Source organism: Aulonocara stuartgranti (genome assembly GCF_965226115.1).
Source record: "Aulonocara stuartgranti genome assembly, chromosome: 3".
In the NCBI taxonomy this organism is placed as follows: domain Eukaryota; kingdom Metazoa; phylum Chordata; class Actinopteri; order Cichliformes; family Cichlidae; genus Aulonocara; species Aulonocara stuartgranti.
Genome location: NC_138941.1, coordinates 35547650 through 35567876, shown reverse-complemented (window position 1 = coordinate 35567876; position 20227 = coordinate 35547650). Strand labels below are relative to the sequence as shown.

The following is a 20227-nucleotide window of genomic DNA, read 5'->3' as shown; positions in this document are numbered from 1 at the left end:
TTCGGAGTTTGAAAATTGATGATTCATCTCATAAGTTATTATGACACACGGATCTCCCCTACATAAACTGGTGTTCATTAGCTAAAAGTATCAGTATCGTTATTGGTATTGGCAATAATAGACCACTGAAACACATCGTAATATAAGAAAAAGGAATGTGGTTCCAACCGTATGTACTAGATTTTCCATGAGACAGAAATGCTGCTGAAATAAATGAAAAACCTTTGAGTTTGACTCTTTGGTCTTAAATTTTAAGAAATAAATGTGTAAAATTACAGGAAAAGATTCTGGTAGCTCGCTCCGCAGACTCTCCTCTAATTATACGTTTGTGTTAATTAATATAAATAAATAAACAAAACCCAAAAACAGACATTTCTGCAGAAAGTTGTTTAAAAAAAACAGTTTTGTTGTTTATTACTTAATTACTGGGGTATAATATTAATGGGTACTGGGGAGGTTTTTATCAGCTCAAAAGACTGTGAGATTTATTAAAATACATTTAAAAGTAAAAAGTTTAAAGTCATCCAATGAGGTGGATTGGAGTCTTTGCCTGGCCAATACTGGCCCTGGGCCTTATGTTTGACACCCATGTTTTAATTACTCTGCCCAGCCTTCGAGGCTTTCTGATGTAAATGATCTTTGAACCTGTCACAGGTGACATGCAGCACTGATTCCAGGCAGTGTTTTATAAATTAGCTGTGATTGTTCGCAGTGTAGTGCCATTTATTTGCACCTTTGGTTTGGTGAGTCTCAAATTGCAGCTGGGATATTAGTAGAATATTTGATTGGTGCTGTCTGGGAATATATATTTTGCATCTAAAATACAGTTGGGGTAGAAGCAGAAATGAATATAAGATAGAAATACTTACAGAAAATGCAAATACTGCCAGATGCTGAAAAGAAGACAATGTGAAACAGACTTTGAAGAAAACTCAAATCAGACAGTTTAAAAGTTTAACTTATTTATTGACTGTGGCAGAGTTTACACAGGGGGTGATATCAACAGGGAGAGTTCCCGAAGCCTGAGCAGGCTATGTGTGACTCTGTTAGCAAAATAATGACATTCATCATTGATATTTAAATCAGTTTTACGTGGCGGCCCAGTCCCGACAGCAGGAACGGCAACAGTGGGAGACAACGTGTGTGATTGGCAGCAGGGCAGAGGTCTGCCTGCATTGGTGAGTAGTGTCTCCACTGTCGTTCACCAGGTGCAGTCGGTTTGGGAGAGGGTCGCCATGGCTATAAGCCAGGTCCGCTTCCGGGACGACTGTTCTGGCCCGTATTTGCTTATTTACAGGGTGATGACGTGAGGGGAGCCACAGTGGTATAGAGCGACGGACGCCAGTGCAGAATGCGTGATGGACCCAGTGAAGGGATGAGAGGGGGGGATAGAGGCTCCTCCCCGTCAGCCTGGGACAAGGCTGGTGTGGACCCCGCTCCGCAAGAGGACTGTCTGTCCAGCTCATGAACACCTATCAAACATTCGTCCTGGGTTGTCAGACGTTACATCGCGGAACCGGGTAGGATTTTAGTGCATGCAGAGAGGGATGGTTTATTCCCGGGGGATTTTAGTATATCGATAACATTTTATTGTTTACTTTAAGAAAAAAAATGTTTTTGTTTTCTTTTTAATTAGTGCTCCCTGGCCTGGAAATAAACAGTTTTTGATCGGACCTGCATTATCATTGTGCCCTGGGTTTCGGACTCTCTTGCTCCCCCTTGTATCTAAAGAACCATCCTCCTTAGTAAGGCATCCTGGCATAACTGCTTTAGTGTCTGTATTACATATATAGTGGACAAAGGAGCTTTAAGATGGAACTGCCAGGTAAGAGGAACAGAGAAAGACCCAAGAGAATTTTGTCGATGAAGTGAGGAAGAAAAGACACCTTTGAATAAAATCAAGAAAAGCCTCCACAGCAGCACACATGTTCTTTACCACATTTTGCTTCCACTTGGAATCAAATATGTTAAAAGCATAAAGGTTTTCTTAGTTGTTTGCCTGCCCTAAGACTTAATAGAGATATTAATTAACTTTTTAACCATAAGCAAGAAATTCATAGTTTCAATTGTATTTACATAAAATGATGCTGCAGCCATGGAGTTTGAGTTAATATGACCTCCAAATTTTTAAACGGTATAAATAACCTGAACATGAGACAGAATTGATGGATTTAATGTCTCAGTAAGTCAGTATAAAAGTAATGTGAGGTCATTCGTTACTTTTCCCATAAAAACAGAGAAAATGTTTCAGCTTGTACAGTTTTCCTTACTTACAATATTAAGTTTCAGTCTTGTTCTCAACTGATTCTGCACAGTTTCCTTCATCACCTGTTTGACTCTGTACTTCCCTGTGTACTACCACCATTAATGATGTGTCACCTTTTCCAGGGTTAAATAATGGAAAGATGTCACCTTTGAATGTAGCCGTGAAAGATCCAATTAGTGTTTTCTCTTCTACATTATAAAATGAAAGCTCACCACTGTCACAATCCAAATACACACCGACCGTCTCTGGTCTTGAATGGAAAGGTATTAAAATCTCAGGTTGTGTGCTAAACTGAAAACTATTTGCTCTTTTGGGAGACGAAGACAGAAACCAGAAACCATTAGATGTGTTTGGAAAAGATGTGGATGAATTACTGGGGATTCCAGCTGCACTTGTAACTCCTACCCACCAGGACTGTTTGATGTCTGTGTTAATTCTCCTCATAGAAACCTCCCAGTAGTGTTTTCCAGAAGAGAAGCCAGATGTTCCTTTGATAGCTGTGACACAGGTAACCATGCCTCCATCAGGAAAAGACTTTCCAGGAAGATCACCTGGGTGGGTGTCTCTCACTTTGTTGCCTGCAACCTTGAGGTATGGGTTGTTTCTGTCCTCAAGTTTAACATTTACTGTTGAAAATTGAATCAGAAAGAGTGACAAAAGTCATGAAAGAGAAAAAACTGTGAAAATGTGAGATTGTCAACAAAATGAATGAAGTTATTACCATAATGATTTCTAGCTTCTGAAATGGACATTGGCTGCACCACTTCTGTGGGGAAATAGAGAATACATGTGTTTATAATATTATGTCCTAATGACATAACCTTCATGTGTCACAGTGATTCTAAGAACAAGGACGGCTTTAGTAACGTCTTACCTCCTGCTAAAAGTTTATCAGTCTCTGCAGAGAAATACAACAAATAGTTTATCTGTATTTTTCGTTTTAATGGAAGAATCATTTAAATCAGATTTCTTTGTCATGTCAACACTGTGCAAATGATTACAGAATGTCTTGTGTAGCTTTCCACAGTGATACTGATGGGTCAGTGTGGGATACTGCAATCCTATAACTTTTGCAATGTAGGAGGTGTATGTGATATCTCCATGTTGGTGTTGTTCCTGCATCATCATAAAACTGTAGGTCCAGGATCAAGATTGCAACCAACCAATCACAATGTTGTGATGTCCATTTTTGTAGTGTGGGGGGAAAAGAATAAACTGTCTTTGCTTAGATAAAATCCTTCTGAAAGACATGATTTTGAGTGTTTTATTTGTTAATTTTTTCAGTGTAACAAATATATTGTCAGGTTAGCTTTGCTGTTAGCCAAATTTAGGCTACTCCTGTTGGTTTCCTAGTGACAGATTTTAAAGCATCAGCTAACTTATTGGCTAATGCTAACAAAGTGTTTAGACAATATGATTGGAGACTTGCGATATTGATCCTGGACCAACATTATGATGATGATGTAAGCACAACACCAGCATGGGGATAACAAATCACAGAGAGAAGTAGGATCCAGGTTGTGTCAGAGGCTGACTTTGCTCCATCTTCGAGCAAATGCATCATTCTTTTATTCTGTTATTACACATATAACAAAACCACAGCTGATGTGAAAAATGATTTGTTCAGTGTGACGTTCTTACCACTTAAGCCGTTCCCTGAAACACAAAATATTCATGTCAGGATTCATTTTCCGCCCGGACACATATTTATATAACTGAGAACATTAATTTGAACTTGTCGTGTGCTCTTTCTTACCATCCATTTGGTCTCTTCCTGATTGGGCGTTCCTCACTGAAACACAAAACAAACATATCAGGATTTAATTTCAGACAGTGAACACTTTCTTATGACAGTGATAACTTTAAAGTGTTATCTATTTAAAGATATTATATACAGTGGGGCAAAAAAGTATTTAGTCAGCCACCGATTGTGCAAGTTCCCCCACTTAAAATGATGACAGAGGTCAGTAATTTGCACCAGAGGTACACTTCAACTGTGAGAGACAGAATGTGGAAAAAAAATCCATGAATTCACATGGTAGGATTTGTAAAGAATTTATTCGTAAATTAGGGTGGAAAATAAGTATTTGGTCACCTCAAACAAGGAAAATCTCTGGCTCTCACAGACCTGTAACGTCTTCTGTAAGAAGCTTTTCTGTCCCCCACTCGTTACCTGTATGAATGGCACCTATTTGAACTCATCATCTGTATAAAAGACACTTGTCCACAGCCTCAAACAGTCAGACTCCAAACTCCGCCATGGCCAAGACCAAAGAGCTTTCGAAGGTCACCAGGAAAAGTATTGTAGACCTGCACCAGACTGGGAAGAGTGAATCTACAATAGGCAAGCAGCTTGGTGTGAAAAAATCAACTGTGGGAGCAATCATCAGAAAATGGAAGACATACAAGACCACTGATAATCTCCCTCGATCTGGGGCTCCACGCAAGATCTCATCCCGTGGGGTCAAAATGATCATGAGAACGGTGAGCAAAGACGGGGGGACCTGGTGAATGACCTGCAGAGAGCTGGGACCAAAGTAACAAAGGTCACCATCAGTAACACACTACAACGGCAGGGAATCAAATCCCGCAGTGCCAGACGTGTTCCGCTGCTGAAGCCAGTGCATGTCCAGGCCCATCTGAAGTTTGCCAGAGAGCACATGGATGATACAGCAGAGGATTGGGAGAATGTCATGTGGTCAGATGAAACCAAAGTAGAACTTTTTGGTATAAACTCAACTCGTCGTGTTTGGAGGAAGAAGAATACTGAGTTGCATCCCAAGAACACCATACCTACTGTGAAGCATGGGGGTGGAAACATCATGCTATGGGGCTGTTTTTCTGCCAAGGGGACAGGACGACTGATCCGTGTTAAGGACAGAATGAATGGGGCCATGTATCATGAGATTTTGAGCCAAAACCTCCTTCCATCAGTGAGAACTTTGAAGATGAAACGAGGCTGGGTCTTCCAACATGATGATGATCCAAAACACACCGCCCGGGCAACAAAGGAGTGGCTCCGTAAGAAGCATTTGAAAGTCCTGGAGTGGCCTAGCCAGTCTCCAGACCTCAACCCCATAGAAAATCTGTGGCGGGAGTTGAAAGTCCGTGTTGCTCGGCGACAGCCCCAAAACATCACTGCTCTCGAGAAGATCTGCATGGAGGAATGGGCCAAAATACCAGCTACTGTGTGTGCAAACCTGGTAAAGACCTATAGTAAACGTTTGACCTCTGTTATTGCCAACAAAGGTTATGTTACAAAGTATTGAGTTGTATTTTTGTTATTGACCAAATACTTATTTTCCACCCTGATTTACGAATAAATTCTTTACAAATCCTACCATGTGGATTCATGGATTTTTTTTTCACATTCTGTCTCTCACAGTTGAAGTGTACCTCTGGTGCAAATTACTGACCTCTGTCATCATTTTAGGTGGGGGAACTTGCACAATCGGTGGCTGACTAAATACTTTTTTGCCCCACTGTAAATATATTGTGTATGTATTCGGTACCTTTCTTTCTGTAGTACATCACTCCCAATGCAGCCAACACTAATGCAGCTACAAGAAGCAGTGCAAAGGCCACCCACCCACCTGGCGAGGACTCTAAACAAAAAGCAAGAAATCTTGTATTTCAGCTTTTACTGTATTTACAATCAAAAACAAATAAACATAATATAACTATTACACACACACAAAAAGTCTCTTTACCAGGTTCAAGAGTCTTACAAAGAGGTCCCAGGCTGACTTTGGCCTCCTTTACCTCTTTATCAGAGAGACCCACTGAGCAGGAAGGCTCAGAGGTGGAGGAAAGAAGAAGCCAACTGTGGACTAAAAAAAGTCCAGAAGACAGATTTCTGTACACCAGACTTTGAGGTTTCACATCTTGCTTCTTGTCTGACCAGCGCAGCACAGGCTGTGGATACCAGCCTTCAGATTCACAGCTCACGTTGACCTTGTCATCTTCTCCCCACGCTACTGATAGAAAAGGAGGACTTCCCGAAGCTGAAGATGAAGAACATTTTAATGTGAAGGTTTAGAGCAAAGCTTTAAACATCATATACATTTCCACCCCTAAGTCACTCACCTGTCACGAGTAGATTAACAGGTGATCTGTCATAACTCTGGCTGCTGCTGACCAAACAAATGTAATCTCCTGTATCCTCAGTTGTGACGTTCAGCAGCTTCAGGCTCACATCGCCTGAATTCAGTCCGCCTGACGCTGCATCCTTGAGTCCAAATGAGACTCGGCCAACGTAGGAAGCTTCTTGATATTTGAACTTTTTTGACTGGTAGTGTATTACCGGGCTGTCAAAGCGATTAATACGGTACCAGCGTACCTCCAGCTCCTCTGCATTTTGCTGTGGACTGAGCCAGCACGGCAATGTGACCTGATGGCCACGAGTCCCAGTGACAGGAGACGTGGTGGTAACCACCAAGTTGGTTGAAGCTGTAAGATAAATAACGCTGACATCATTTATCTTTTACACTGGCAGAGTGGAAAAGATGGTTAAACACAGAAAGATAAATCTTATTATAACGAAGTCAATCAAGTTTCCAGGTTTAGCAAGAGAAGTAACAATAACATGTGGCTAAACTTGAAAAAAGCAGAAACATTAAAGGTATGAGCAGAATCAGACACTGAGATTGTGTGTGTGTGTGTGTGTGCTACTAATCAGAGACTTACTGGGAGCAGCAGTGCAGGAAGATATAAACAGCGTCAGGAGACACAGACCTGTCACCCGTCGATCTGTAAAAAGGGAGGTGACGGAAAATTGTAAGGAGACGTTATAATTTCCTCCCCATAACTCAAATCCAGCAACGCTTAAGAAAACAAGCGTTTAATGTTGACGGCAGAAAAAAAGGGCCGAGGGCTAGTTCACGATTAGCATGCTGCTAAACGACAAAACAAGTGATCAGTATCGACCTACCCATCGTGTTTCTGTAGCTCCACCGAGAAATCACCCTCACACAGTCAGAGATGTGCAGCTTAAAGGGAGGGACGAGAAAACGTGAAATCCAGCAGTCCGGGTAGTCCTTTCTTTCTCTGCAGTTTCTCCGCTGACCTCGATAGCTTGCTGCTTGCATTACTCTTACTTTCACTTTCATTTTCGTCGGAGAGGGAGGAGAGACGAGGATTTGAACTCTGAAACAACTTTTATTATATCGATCTCAGGATGTCTGTAAGTACAACGTCTCCCGTTTGGGCCAATCTCAGCGAAACTTTGCGCGAACATCGCCACACATACAGTGATGATTACAATCGCTATGATTTTTTTTAAAAGACTTAATGTGAAGCTAAAATGTTTTTGACTTCAGTGTAACGCTACTCTCCGTTTGCGTTTGTTTCACGTGACACGCTCAACGTAGGTTGCCCGTATGTAACTTAACGGTCACCGTAGTTTGTATCGGCCACGTGATTTTGTTTCATGCATCGCTACGAATGACTGCACACCTTGAAAAAGAGCCGCAGACTGGGTCGATGGCGTGCAGCTCTGTGCCCTCATACAGACTAAAATGGCTCATACCACTTTTTATGTCTGATATCGATATCATAAATTTGGATATCTGCCGATACTGATATGAATCTGATATAGTGTATTTTATACGGTGGCCCCTAGAGACAAAGCACGTACAAACTCCAAAACACTTGCAAACTCCAAAACACATGCAAATTCCAAAACACATGCAAACTCCAAAACACATGCAAAATCCAAAACACTTGCAAACTAAAAAACACATGCAAATTCCAAAACACGTACAAACTCCAAAACACTTGCAAAATCCAAAACACGTACAAATTCCAAAACACTTGCAAAATCCAAAACACGTACAAATTCCAAAACACTTGCAAAATCCAAAACACGTACAAATTCCAAAACACGTACAAATTCCAAAACACTTGCAGAATCCAAAACACTTGCAAACTAAAAAACACATGCAAATTCCAAAACACGTACAAATTCCAAAACACTTGCAAAATCCAAAACACGTACAAATTCCAAAACACTTGCAAAATCCAAAACACGTACAAATTCCAAAACACATGCAAATTCCAAAACACGTACAAATTCCAAAACACTTGCAAAATCCAAAACACGTACAAATTCCAAAACACTTGCAAAATCCAAAACACGTACAAATTCCAAAACACGTACAAATTCCAAAACACTTGCAAAATCCAAAACACTTGCAAACTAAAAAACACATGCAAATTCCAAAACACGTACAAATTCCAAAACACTTGCAAAATCCAAAACACGTACAAATTCCAAAACACGTACAAATTCCAAAACACTTGCAAAATCCAAAACACTTGCAAACTCAAAAACACATGCAAATTCCAAAACACAACGGAAGTGCTCCAGGACGCTAGGGGCAGTGTTGAGCTTTTGTTACCTAGTAACTACACAAGCCAGGAAGTACCAATGACCGGATTTGGAGTTTGCAGCCTTAAAGGCCGCATTTTAAGGCCGATTACGTCACAGCGACAAGGCTTTCCCAATTCAAAGGATGCTTCAAATGCGGCCCTCAAATGCGTCCATAATTTCCCTGAATTTTAAGGATGGGTCGGTGTAGCCTTCATGGCCCAACATATCCCAGACTTCATAGTGCGGTGGTGGTGTGGATAATTTTGCCGAAAAAAAACGTTGGAAGCGGAGCGGAGGAAGAGTAAACTTTCAGAAGTAAGTACTGAATATTATGTCACTTATTTATGTGCAAATATTTTTTTAATGAAGAACATTAAACCATTATTGTTGGCCACATGTCAGGAAAGTTATGTGACATTAGCGATGTCTGTACTTTCAGAATTAACTTGGTTTTAAAGCCTTTACTTTTTAAAAAAAAATATAGAGTCGACCTTAATCTTACAGAGAATGTGATGATTTTGTGGATAATTAAAGTCAGTCATATATGCACAAACACAACAAGCTGAAAGTCAGTGATACTGCTCGGTTTGCAGTCCTGAATATCACAGCACAAGGAAGATTCACTGCACTGTTAATGTTAGCTATGTTATATTGCTGCCTCTGTTCGGTGGTGTCGAGCCAAACTGACTTTAACGTGTGTTTGAACGAGTTGACGGTTCACTCATTAAGCTGAAAGAAAGATGCTTTAATCACAGGAGTCACACATGTGTGTCCACTGTACCATCTGGGAACTCCTCTTGTTTCGTAATAACACAAACACTAAATCCTCCTTCTTTTGTGCTGTTTTGTAGCAGTGTACACACCTGAGACTGTCACCTGTCTGTCTGTCCTGCACTCTCTCTCTGTTTCTTTCTCTCTGATTGTGTAATAAAAATATGAACATGTGTTTATAAGTCACACTTGTGTTTGAATCCAGCAGCTTATCACACATTTGATTTCCATGTGTGACAACTGCAAGTGTCCAGAGTGAGGACAGACTGAGGGACCCACTGCTGCACATCATCTGTGAGGCTTTGCACCCCTGATGATCCACCAGGACAAACTCAACAGTGTGTGAGGAAGAGGAGGAGGAAGAGCCAGCAGCAGCTGACAGATGGAGAGAATAGACAGACTGTTCCCTGTTTGTGAAGGACTGCTAGAAAAGTTTAAAATAACTAATTGTCTGTCCTGAATCAGTCTTATTAGGTAATGTTCAAATAATTTAATCATTCCAGTGTTTTCAGTGTGGGAGAAAGTACTCAGGGCCTTCAAGTTACACACTATGAAAGGCAGCAACAAGTTTAATATTCAGAAACCTAAAGTATGTATCAGCAGCAGAATGGACCTAAAAATAAATGTTTGTTCCAGTTCTATGAAGCTTTGAGTATTTTGGATCAGTAGCACTGCTGTGTTTGTTGCATCATATTGCTGTAATTGTTTATATGCTTTATATATTCTGAGGTAAGTTGATCTATAGTGTTACATCATATTCTATAAGGATGTTATGTGTTTGTAGACTTTCTGCCCAGTTTGACCCATTTAGCAGAAGCCAGCCTGTTTAAGGCTCTGATATCTATTCTGTATGACTTAAAGCAGTTATGACATGGTCTGATTTTCTCACCCAATAAAGGAATATTTCATATATCAGTCTACTCTTCATTTTATCAGAAACAGTTATCACAGCTTGTACATTTTCTTTTTATAAATATATGTAAGCAATGAGCCAAATTTAGTAATGCCAACATGAAGGAACAACATTTGTCTCTTATATATGATACACCTATATATGCACTGTCAAAGATACTTGTCTTTGAGTGAAGATTTAAGGTGATAAGACATATAAATAACTGCAACTTGAATCTGTACTGAGGCTCAGTATTTGACACAGAGTTCATGTTCACTGCTGTAATAGCTAATAATGATTAATATAATAACTAGAATATTGGCCATATTATATTTACATTACCAAAGTGATATGACTTTAGTCTCATGAACAACATCAGCTTATTCTTATTTACTAATTAATCTTGAAATGACTGTTCAGTACAGAAATGAAGCCCAAAAATCATGTTTTACTGTCCTGTGGTCTCAGCCTCAGATACTTATCAAATCACACAAAGCTCTTGTAGAAACAAACAAACAAATGAACAAAATATGTTCTCCCTCATTTCTGTCAAACCAAGTTGTATGACACGTTTCCAGCGGTTAGTATCACGGTTGCTAGGCAACCTGGGAAGCGCGACGGAGACTAGACCGTCCCATACAGACAAACTTGCCGTTTATTTTGCAAATCGAGCTCAACACTACCCCTAGCGTCCTGGAGCACTTCCGTTGTGTTTTGGAATTTGCATGTGTTTTTGAGTTTGCAAGTGTTTTGGATTTTGCAAGTGTTTTGGAATTTGTACGTGTTTTGGAATTTGTACGTGTTTTGGAATTTGCATGTGTTTTTTAGTTTGCAAGTGTTTTGGATTTTGCAAGTGTTTTGGAATTTGCATGTGTTTTTTAGTTTGCAAGTGTTTTGGATTTTGTACGTGTTTTGGAATTTGCATGTGTTTTTTAGTTTGCAAGTGTTTTGGATTTTGCAAGTGTTTTGGAATTTGCATGTGTTTTTTAGTTTGCAAGTGTTTTGGAGTTTGTACGTGTTTTGGAATTTGCATGTGTTTTTTAGTTTGCAAGTGTTTTGGATTTTGCAAGTGTTTTGGAATTTGTACGTGTTTTGGAATTTGCATGTGTTTTTTAGTTTGCAAGTGTTTTGGGTTTTGCAAGTGTTTTGGAATTTGTACGTGTTTTGGAGTTTGCATGTGTTCTGTAGTTTGCAAGTGTTTTGGAGTTTGCATGTGTTTTGGAATTTGCATGTGTTTTGGAGTTTGTACGTGCTTTGTCTCTAGGGGCCACCGTAATTTTATAATCAATAAAACAGTTTATGTCTTGTTGCATTTTGTATAAGTACATACTCAAGTTTTAAAAAGCAAAACTCCAAAGCTATTCTATTATACCCGTATGCAAAAATACATTGCACCCAAAATATTTAAAGTTCACCAATACTGTTCTTTTTATTTCAACTTTTGGTAGAACTTAAGTATTTTAAGAAATATTCAAAAAGTAATTCAAAATGCAATTCTATGCATATTTAAAAAACTCTTTGGCTCTGGAAAAAAAAAAGAAGTGCAGTATCAGCACAAAAATAATGTTTATATTCAACAACTTAAAAAAAATAACACGTTGTAGAATGGACCCTTTTATACTTAAAGCTGAACATAAATTGACACCCAGACTGGAAAGCAGTGCAAATAAATGCAACCATGGCTTCATGACACTCATACTTTATCAAGATGGAAGCTGTTTCTATCACATTTAACCTGAGACTGAATTTTGTGTAATTTCTACACACAGCTTAACACAAGTATAAAAAACTTATTTTTCATAGTTTCTTTTTTAAAAACAGGAAACGGTTTCGTCTGCAACACTGCTTTTTCCAAAGAAAGACTTGAGTCTATCCATTGAACGGTCAGATTTAATAATGACAACGCACAGACCTCTGAGCTGCATATATCGGCTGTAAAGCTTAATGTAGGAATGCTTTAAAAACATTCAGAGATGAACTTACGCACTTGCTTCACATTTCTGGGATAGGTTGCTCGGAGATTAAATGCCGGTTTGGCAGCATGTAGCGAGGCTCCAAATGCTTTCAGTGTGAAGCAACTCCAGACTGCTGACAGGTCTTGCAAAACCAGCGATATAGGATCCATACATTGTTTCTATCCTCTGTTCGGTATGTAGCCCTCTGAATTTTGTCAAATAAATGTTGGGCTTTTCTTTGTTGTTTTTTTTTTTATTAAAAAGTCAAAATGTCTGAACGTTTTGTCTGTTTTACTTATAGCCTATAGCACATTTAAACAGCAGAAGTTCACGGACAGTGTTTCAGAGACAGACATTTACATTCCAGGTCTCCAAAAGTCTCAGTTTTGAAATCAAGGAATTAGCTGAAAGGTGTTTTGTTGTGTTAAATAATTGTTGTCGAAAAAATAAAAAAAATTTGTAGTCGTTTAAATGTGTTCAGAGTTTGCAAATTGATGATTCATCTCATAAGTTATTATGACACACGGATCTCCCATACATAAACTGGTGTTTATTAGCTAAACGTATCAGTATCGTTATTGGTATTGGCAATAATAGACCACTGAAACACATCGTAATATAAGAAAAAGGAATGTGGTTCCAACCGTATGTACTAGATTTTCCATGAGACAGAAATGCTGCTGAAATAAATGAAAAATCTTTGAGTTTGACTCTTTGGTCTTAAATTTTAAGAAATAAATGTGTAAAATTACAGGAAAAGATTCTGGTAGCTCGCTCCGCAGACTCTCCTCTAATTATACGTTTGTGTTAATTAATATAAATAAATAAACAAAACCCAAAAACAGACATTTCTGCAGAAAGTTGTTTTAAAAAACTGTTTTGTTGTTTATTACTTAATTACTGGGGTATAATATTGATGGGCACTGGGGAGGTTTTTATCAGCTCAAAAGACTGTGAGATTTATTAAAATACATTTAAAAGTAAAAAGTTTAAAGTCATCCAATGAGGTGGATTGGAGTCTTTGCCTGGCCGATTCTGGCCCATGGGCCTTATGTTTGACACCCATGTTTTAATTACTCTGCCCAGTCTTCGAGGCTTATAAATGATCTTTGAACCTGTCACAGGTGACATGCAGCACTGATTCCAGGCAGTGTTTTATAAATTAGCTGTGATTGTTCGCAGTGTAGTGCCATTTATTTGCACCTTTGGTTTGGTGAGTCTCAAATTACAGCTGGGATATTAGTAGAATATTTGATTGGTGCTGTCTGGGAATATATAATTTGCATCTAAAATACAGTTGGGGTAGAAGCAGAAATGAATATAAGATAGAAATACTTACAGAAAATGCAAATACTGCCAGATGCTGAAAAGAAGACAATGTGAAACAGACTTTGAAGCAAACTCAAATCAGACAGTTTAAAAGTTTAACTTATTTATTGACTGTGGCAGAGTTTACACAGGGGGTGATATCAACAGGGAGAGTTCCCGAAGCCTGAGCAGGCTATGTGTGACTCTGTTAGCAAAATAATGACATTCATCATTGATATTTAAATCCGTTTTAATGACACGTCATGATGTACATGGTATTTATTCTTAAAAGCAAAAACAGAACATTTGAAAAATGACAACAGACAATCAACTGTTTATAAGGTGGTAACAACATCCATGAAAGTGTCAAGATGGCGCCAGTGTGTACGGCAAGCCGTCTTCGCTCCTCCGAGCTTTTTCTGTTGTTAGCTATTCTATTTTTTGTATGCTTCCGGGATGGAACCACACTAATTGTTTATGATCGTCAAACGCTGCTGGATCTCCGACCTTTGAAACATCAACCTGCATATCCGTATTGGAAGCTGGGAAGCGACATCCCGTTTCCTAAAGACACGACTACATGCATACGCTGCTTGCCTTTTCCCCCCCCCCCGCCAAGAAACGGCCCAGACGGCGGGGAAAACGGAGCGGCATCCGGATTCGCATTAAAACATATTTGAAACTACATGGTGTAACCAACTATCACACCATCTCGGATATCTTTCAACCTTTATTCTCTTCCCACGATCAGCACACCATCAGACTACTTCGTCATCGATGGACCCGCCAAGTCGGACAACTCGCTAACCCGGAACTACCAGTCGTCCACCACCCCATTAGAAGCTGGATGCGGGCTCGTGGTGGTGGCGTAAACCACAGCAACCTACGTCCGCTGAGACGTGTTCCGAATAACGATGAGATGACTACGATTCAGATGGCTGTGCTGAACACCAGATCGTTGGCGAACAAATCTTTCATCTTGAATGATTTTTTCCGTTCCTCCAAGCGGGACTTCTTATTCCTGACAGAAACCTGGATCCGGCCCGGTGAGTCTGTCTCCCTATCGGAATTTCTCCCACCAGAATGCACCTTCATCAGCACTCCTAGGACTTCGGGCAGGGGGGGAGGGCTAGTCACGGCTTTTAAAAACAAATTTCGTGTGCGACAGCTTCCCCCTGCCATATTCTCTAGCTTTGAGGTGCAGTTACTTGAGCTGATCTGCCCCTCCCCGATCCTCTGTGCGGTAGTATATCGCCCACCAAAAGTCAATAAGGATTTTATCCACGAGTTTGCTGATTTTCTAGGAAACCTTTTGGTTAACTATGATTATACTCTCATTACTGGTGATTTTAATATTCATGTTTGTTGCGAGTCGGACCCACTGGTCAAGGACTTCCTAGCCCTCATAGACTCTTTTAACCTTACCCAGTGGGTCAGCAAACCAACCCACATTAAAGGCCACACGCTTGACCTGGTACTATCCTACGGTCTGGACATCTGCATCACAGACATTTACAATCCTGGGATTTCGGACCATTTCCCGGTTTTGTTTAATGTCAATGTGTGCAATTTGGAGCTGAAACGTGAGGGTCCTGTGCAAAACTTACGCATGATTAATTCGGAGACTATTGTTCAGTTTTCTATGGCTCTGACTGACTCTGCCTTCTGCGAAGCTAACTGGGATACAGCTACATCGGTTAACGATCTCGCTAACTCCTTTATCGCCACCTGTACTTCTATTTTAGACATTGTAGCTCCCCTAAAGATCAAACGCCCCAAACCGTCCCGCCAACCATGGATGAATGATCATACCCGTACCCTCAGACGTGAATGCCGCCAAGCGGAGAGGAGATGGAAGAAAGACAAACTTCAGATCTCCTTTGACATTCTCCGTAATTGTCTGAAGAAATATCAGAAGGCTGTTAAAACTGCAAAAGCCTCCTTCCTGTCAGAGATCATCGCGATTAATAGCCATAAGCCACAGGTCCTTTTTAGCATTTTTAACTCGTTAATAAATCCACTCTCCACCCAGACCGAGACCTTCCAAGCTTTATGCGAAAAATTCCTAAACTATCTTTCAGATAAGACCACAGCATTAAGATCCTCATATCTACCCATTGAAGACACATCCTTAACGTCCGAATCCCTGGCGGTACTAGAACAGTTTGAATCTGTCTCCTTTTCGACCCTTAAGGAAATAATAGCCCAAACGAAAAATTCTAATTCCCGCCATGATGTGCTTCCTTCTCGCATTATTAAAAATGCCCTGAACACTATAGGACCTTGGATTTTACTTTTAATGAATTCATCACTGCTATCAGGCAGCGTCCCCGCTATGTTTAAACATGCAGTTATCCAACCTATTAAGAAAAGTAATCTTGACCCAAATGTCCTCTCAAACTATAGGCCGATATCTAAACTCCCCTTTATGGCTAAAGTTTTAGAGAAAATTGTTCTTAAGCAATTGCAATCTTTCTTAGAGGCAAATGGAATCAATGAAAAATTCCAGTCTGGTTTTAAACCCCACCACAGTACCGAGACAGCCTTACTGAGAGTTTTTAATGATCTCCTCGTAACTGTTGATACAGGGCGCCCTGTGGTTTTAGTTCTTTTAGACTTGTCCTCTGCTTTTGATACGGTCGACCATGATATTCTCCTTTCAAGGCTTGAACATGTAGTTGGTCTTAGAGGCAAAGTACTCTCGTGGTTTAAATCATACCTAACTGAGAGGTCTTTCTCTGTTTCTATGGGAAATCACTCTTCCTCCTCTGCACCTCTCCGTTGTGGTGTGCCCCAGGGGTCTGTGTTAAGTCCAACACTGTTTTCTCTCTATCTGTTACCCCTGGGAAAATTTTTCAGGAACCACAATATCTCTTTCCACTGCTATGTGGATGATATCCAAATCTACTTCCCTCTAGACCTGGATCTCCAATCCCCGCTATTGCCGTTGCTTAACTGCCTGTGTGACGTTAAAGACTGGCTACTGCATAATTCGCTCACCCTCAACGAAAATAAAACGGAAATGATCGTCTTTGGTAGCCACATGCCGTTGAAACAGCTATCGGAGACCTTAGGTTCTTATGCCAGTCACCTATCGTCTACTGTAAGAAATCTTGGAGTAGTGCTGGACAGTTCCCTCAAATTAGATAAGCAAGTGGCTGCAGTAGTAAAAACCAGCTTCTTTCAACTACGCCAAATTTCGAAGGCAATGCCTTACTTACAACACAAGGACCTTGAAAGGCTCATTCATGCTTTTATAACCTCTAGGCTGGACTATTGTAATTCTCTTTACCTAGGCCTGCAACTGTCCCTCATCCAACGCCTACAATTAGTCCAGAATGCTGCTGCACGCCTTTTAAGCGGCACTAGAAGACAGGATCATATCACTCCTATTCTAGCTAACCTCCATTGGCTTCCTGTCAAATACCGTATTGTTTTTAAAATCCTTCTATACACTTTTAAAATTTTAAATAACCTGGCACCTAGTTATCTGATTGACCTTCTTAATTTATATATCCCCACAAGGGCACTCAGATCCTCTAATCAGGGGCTCCTAATGCAACCAATGTCCCGACTAAAGACGAAAGGGGATCGTGCCTTTGCTTTTGCTGCACCAAAACTTTGGAACAGCTTGCCAGTTGATGTCCGTGCGTCGGAAACTATTCAATCTTTCAAATCACGGCTAAAAACCCATTTGTTTAAGCTCGCCTTTCAAACTACTTAGTATAATTTCCTCCCGGTTCGTGCTTGTTATAATATTACCATCCTATAACTGTATTTCTTTGTTGTTGACTGTTCTCTTTTGTTGTAAATCTGCAAATATGGCTCGTCTGTGAAGCACTTTGTTGTACCTGTGACTCTTAAATGTGCTATAGAAATAAAATTGAAATTGAAACAAGGTGATGGATGGGTTGGAGACAGTGACAAAGCAACCAGAGGCTGAGCTGCAGGTGGCAGAGCAGACATTGCAAAGATTTTAGGTGCATAACAGGAGAGCTATGTGCTGAGCAGAGATAGTGTATATGTCACACAGTGGAAATTTGTATTTATCGTTTTTATTGTTTCTATTCAGATTTTAGTGTTTATTTGTGTGTAGTTTTATTTGCATCATGTTATTCTATTTTCATTGTACATTTTTAGTGTTTTATTTCACATTGTTTTAATCCACAGTTGACTGCCAGGGCATGGGACAAATTAGTTGATAGGGACCACCTGCTGAGACACAGGTGTGTCCAGAGGTGGCCTATCAGCTATCTAAAGACCTATTAAAAGGAAGCTAGCTGAGCACTGGAGGGGAGAGGTCCCAGATATGAGGAGGAACGCGTGGAGGCCAGGTGAAAAGAGGGACCAGCTGCCTGATCGTGGGGGTGCGACTCCTCATCTGGAGACGGACTGGTCAGCGTGACGTGGCGGCCCAGTCCCAACAGCAGGAACAGCAACAGTAGGAGACAACATGTGTGATTGGCAGCAGGGTAGAGGTATACCCCTGCCTGCATTGGTGTGTAGTGTCTCCACTGTCGTTCACCGGGTGCAGTCGGTTTGGGAGAGGGTCTCCATAGCTATAAGCCAGGTCCGCTTCCGGGACGACTGTTCTGGCCCCTATTTGTTTATTTACAGGGCGATGACGCGAGGGGAGCCACGGTGGTATAGAGCGACGGATGCCAGTGCAGAATGCGTGATGGACCCAGTGAAGGGACAAGATAGGGGGGGATAGAAGCTCCTCCCCGTCGGCCTGGGACAAAACTGGCATGGACCCCGCTCCGCAAGAGGAATGTCTGTCCAGCTCATGAACACCTATCAAACATTAGTCCTGGGTTGTGGGACGGTTACATCGGGGAACCGGGTGTGAGTTTAGTGCATGCAGTGAATTGTTTTTTTAGCAGTTTTAGAAGTGGGTTTGTTTATTCCCGGGAGATTTTAATATATTGACAACATTTTGTTTACTTTAAGAAAAAAAACATTTTTTTTAATTAGTGCTCCCTGGCCTGGGAATAAACAGTTTTTGATCAGACCTGCATTATCATTGTGCCCTGGGTTTCTAACTCTCTTGCTCCCCCCATTGTATCTAAAGAACCATCCTCCTTAGTAAGACATTCTGGTGTAACTGCTTTAGTGTCTGCATTACATATATACTGGACAAAGTAGCTTTAAAATGGAACTGCCAGGTAAGAGGAACAGAGAAAGACCCAAGAGAGATTTGTGGATGAAGTGAGGAAGAAAAGACACCTTTGAATCAAGAAAAGCCTCCACAGCAGCACACATGTTGTTTACCACATTTTGCCTCCACTTGGAATCAAATGTGTTAAAAGCATAAAGGTTTTCTTAATTATTTGCCTGCCTAAAGATTTAATAGAGACATGAATTAACTTTTTAACCATAGCAAGAAATTCATAGTTTCAATTATATTTACATAAAATGATGCTGCAGCCATGGAGTTTGAGTTAATATGACCTCCAAATTTTCAGCTTTACCTTAAACTGTATAAATAACCTGAACATCAGACAAAATTGATGGATTTAATGTAAGTCAGTATAAAAGTAATGTGAGGTCATTTGATACTTTTCCCATGAAAACAGAGAAAATGTTTCAGCTTGTACAGTTTTCCTTACTTACAATATTAAGTTTCAGTCTTGTTCTCAACTGATTCTGCACAGTTTCCTTCATCACCTGTTTGACTCTGTACTTCCCTGTGTACTACCACCATAGGTAATGTGTCACCTTTTCCAGGGTTAAATAATGGAAAGATGTCACCTTTGAATGTAGCCGTGAAAGATCCAATTAGTGTTTTCTCTTCTACATTATAAAATGAAAGCTCACCACTGTCACAATCCAAATACACACCGACCGTCTCTGGTCTTGAATGGAAAGGTATTGAAATCTCAGGTTGTGTGCTAAACTGAAAACTATTTGCTCTTTTGGGAGACGAAGACAGAAACCAGAAACCATTAGATGTGTTTGGAAAAGATGTGGATGAATTACTGGGGATTCCAGCTGCACTTGTAACTCCTACCCACCAGGACTGTTTGATGTCTGTGTTAATTCTCCTCATAGAAACCTCCCAGTAGTGTTTTCCAGAAGAGAAGCCAGATGTTCCTTTGATAGCTGTGACACAGGTAACCATGCCTCCATCAGGAAGTTCTATGTTGGGTTCTCTCACTTTGTTGCCTGCAACCTTGAGGTATGGGTTGTTTCTGTCCTCAAGTTTAACATTTACTGTTGAAAATTGAATCAGAAAGAGTGACAAAAGTCATGAAAGAGAAAAAACTGTGAAAATGTGAGATTGTCAACAAAATGAATGAAGTTATTACCATAATGATTTCTAGCTTCTGAAAGACGTCCATCTTCTGTGGGGAAATAGAGAATACATGTGTTTATAATATTATGTCCTAATGACATAACCTTCATGTGTCACAGTGATTCTAAGAAAAAGGACGGCTTAAGTAACGTCTTACCTCCTGCTAAAAAAATTTCAGTCTCTGTAGAGAAATACAACAAATAGTTTATCCATATTTTTCTTTTTAATGGATGAACTCATTCAAGTCTGATTTCTTTGTCATGGAAGTACATTACTGTGCAAATGATTACAGAATGTCTTGTGTAGCTTTCCACAGTGATATTGATGGGTTAGTGTGGGATACTGCAATCCTATAACTTTTGCAATGTAG

The 20227-nt window shown here is 40.2% G+C and overlaps 2 protein-coding genes and 1 long non-coding RNA gene across 3 annotated transcripts; 1 reads left to right on the top strand and 2 right to left on the bottom strand.

Moving 5' to 3' along the window:
- Positions 1–2252: 2252 nt before the first annotated feature.
- Positions 2253–7620, bottom strand: LOC309702064 (butyrophilin subfamily 2 member A2-like). The gene is made up of 10 exons (XM_082526467.1): positions 7197–7620; positions 6953–7015; positions 6353–6715; positions 5977–6270; positions 5779–5871; positions 4023–4058; positions 3908–3922; positions 3141–3164; positions 2988–3032; positions 2253–2892 (listed from the first exon to the last, which is right to left on the bottom strand). The coding sequence occupies exons 1-10, from the start codon at positions 7372–7374 to the stop codon at positions 2279–2281; spliced, it is 1725 nt and encodes a 574-aa protein (XP_082382593.1). The 5' UTR covers positions 7375–7620; the 3' UTR covers positions 2253–2278.
- A 1300-nt stretch (positions 7621–8920) lies between these two features.
- On the top strand, positions 8921–10322 carry LOC309703358. Its single transcript, XR_014275876.1, has 2 exons — positions 8921–8951; positions 9616–10322. It is a non-coding gene; the product is annotated as an uncharacterized lncRNA (long non-coding RNA).
- Positions 10323–19098: 8776 nt separating this feature from the next.
- On the bottom strand, positions 19099–20009 carry LOC309703357 (erythroid membrane-associated protein-like). Its single transcript, XM_082528132.1, has 2 exons — positions 19871–20009; positions 19099–19775 (listed from the first exon to the last, which is right to left on the bottom strand). Exons 1-2 carry the CDS (start codon positions 19965–19967, stop codon positions 19180–19182), a joined length of 693 nt encoding a protein of 230 aa, XP_082384258.1. The 5' UTR covers positions 19968–20009; the 3' UTR covers positions 19099–19179.
- Positions 20010–20227: the final 218 nt, after the last annotated feature.

Coding starts and splice junctions, on each gene's coding strand:
- LOC309703357 (XM_082528132.1), bottom strand. CDS start 19,967: ATGAAGGTTATGTCATTAGGACATAATATTATAAACACATGTATTCTC. Junction 19,776..19,870: donor AGAAGCTAGAAATCATTATG/GTAATAACTTCA, acceptor AATTTTCAACAG/TAAATGTTAAACTTGAGGAC.
- LOC309702064 (XM_082526467.1), bottom strand. CDS start 7,374: ATGAAAGTGAAAGTAAGAGTAATGCAAGCAGCAAGCTATCGAGGTCAG. Junction 6,716..6,952: donor TTCCTGCACTGCTGCTCCCA/GTAAGTCTCTGA, acceptor TTTATCTTACAG/CTTCAACCAACTTGGTGGTT. Junction 6,271..6,352: donor TGTTAATCTACTCGTGACAG/GTGAGTGACTTA, acceptor CTTCATCTTCAG/CTTCGGGAAGTCCTCCTTTT.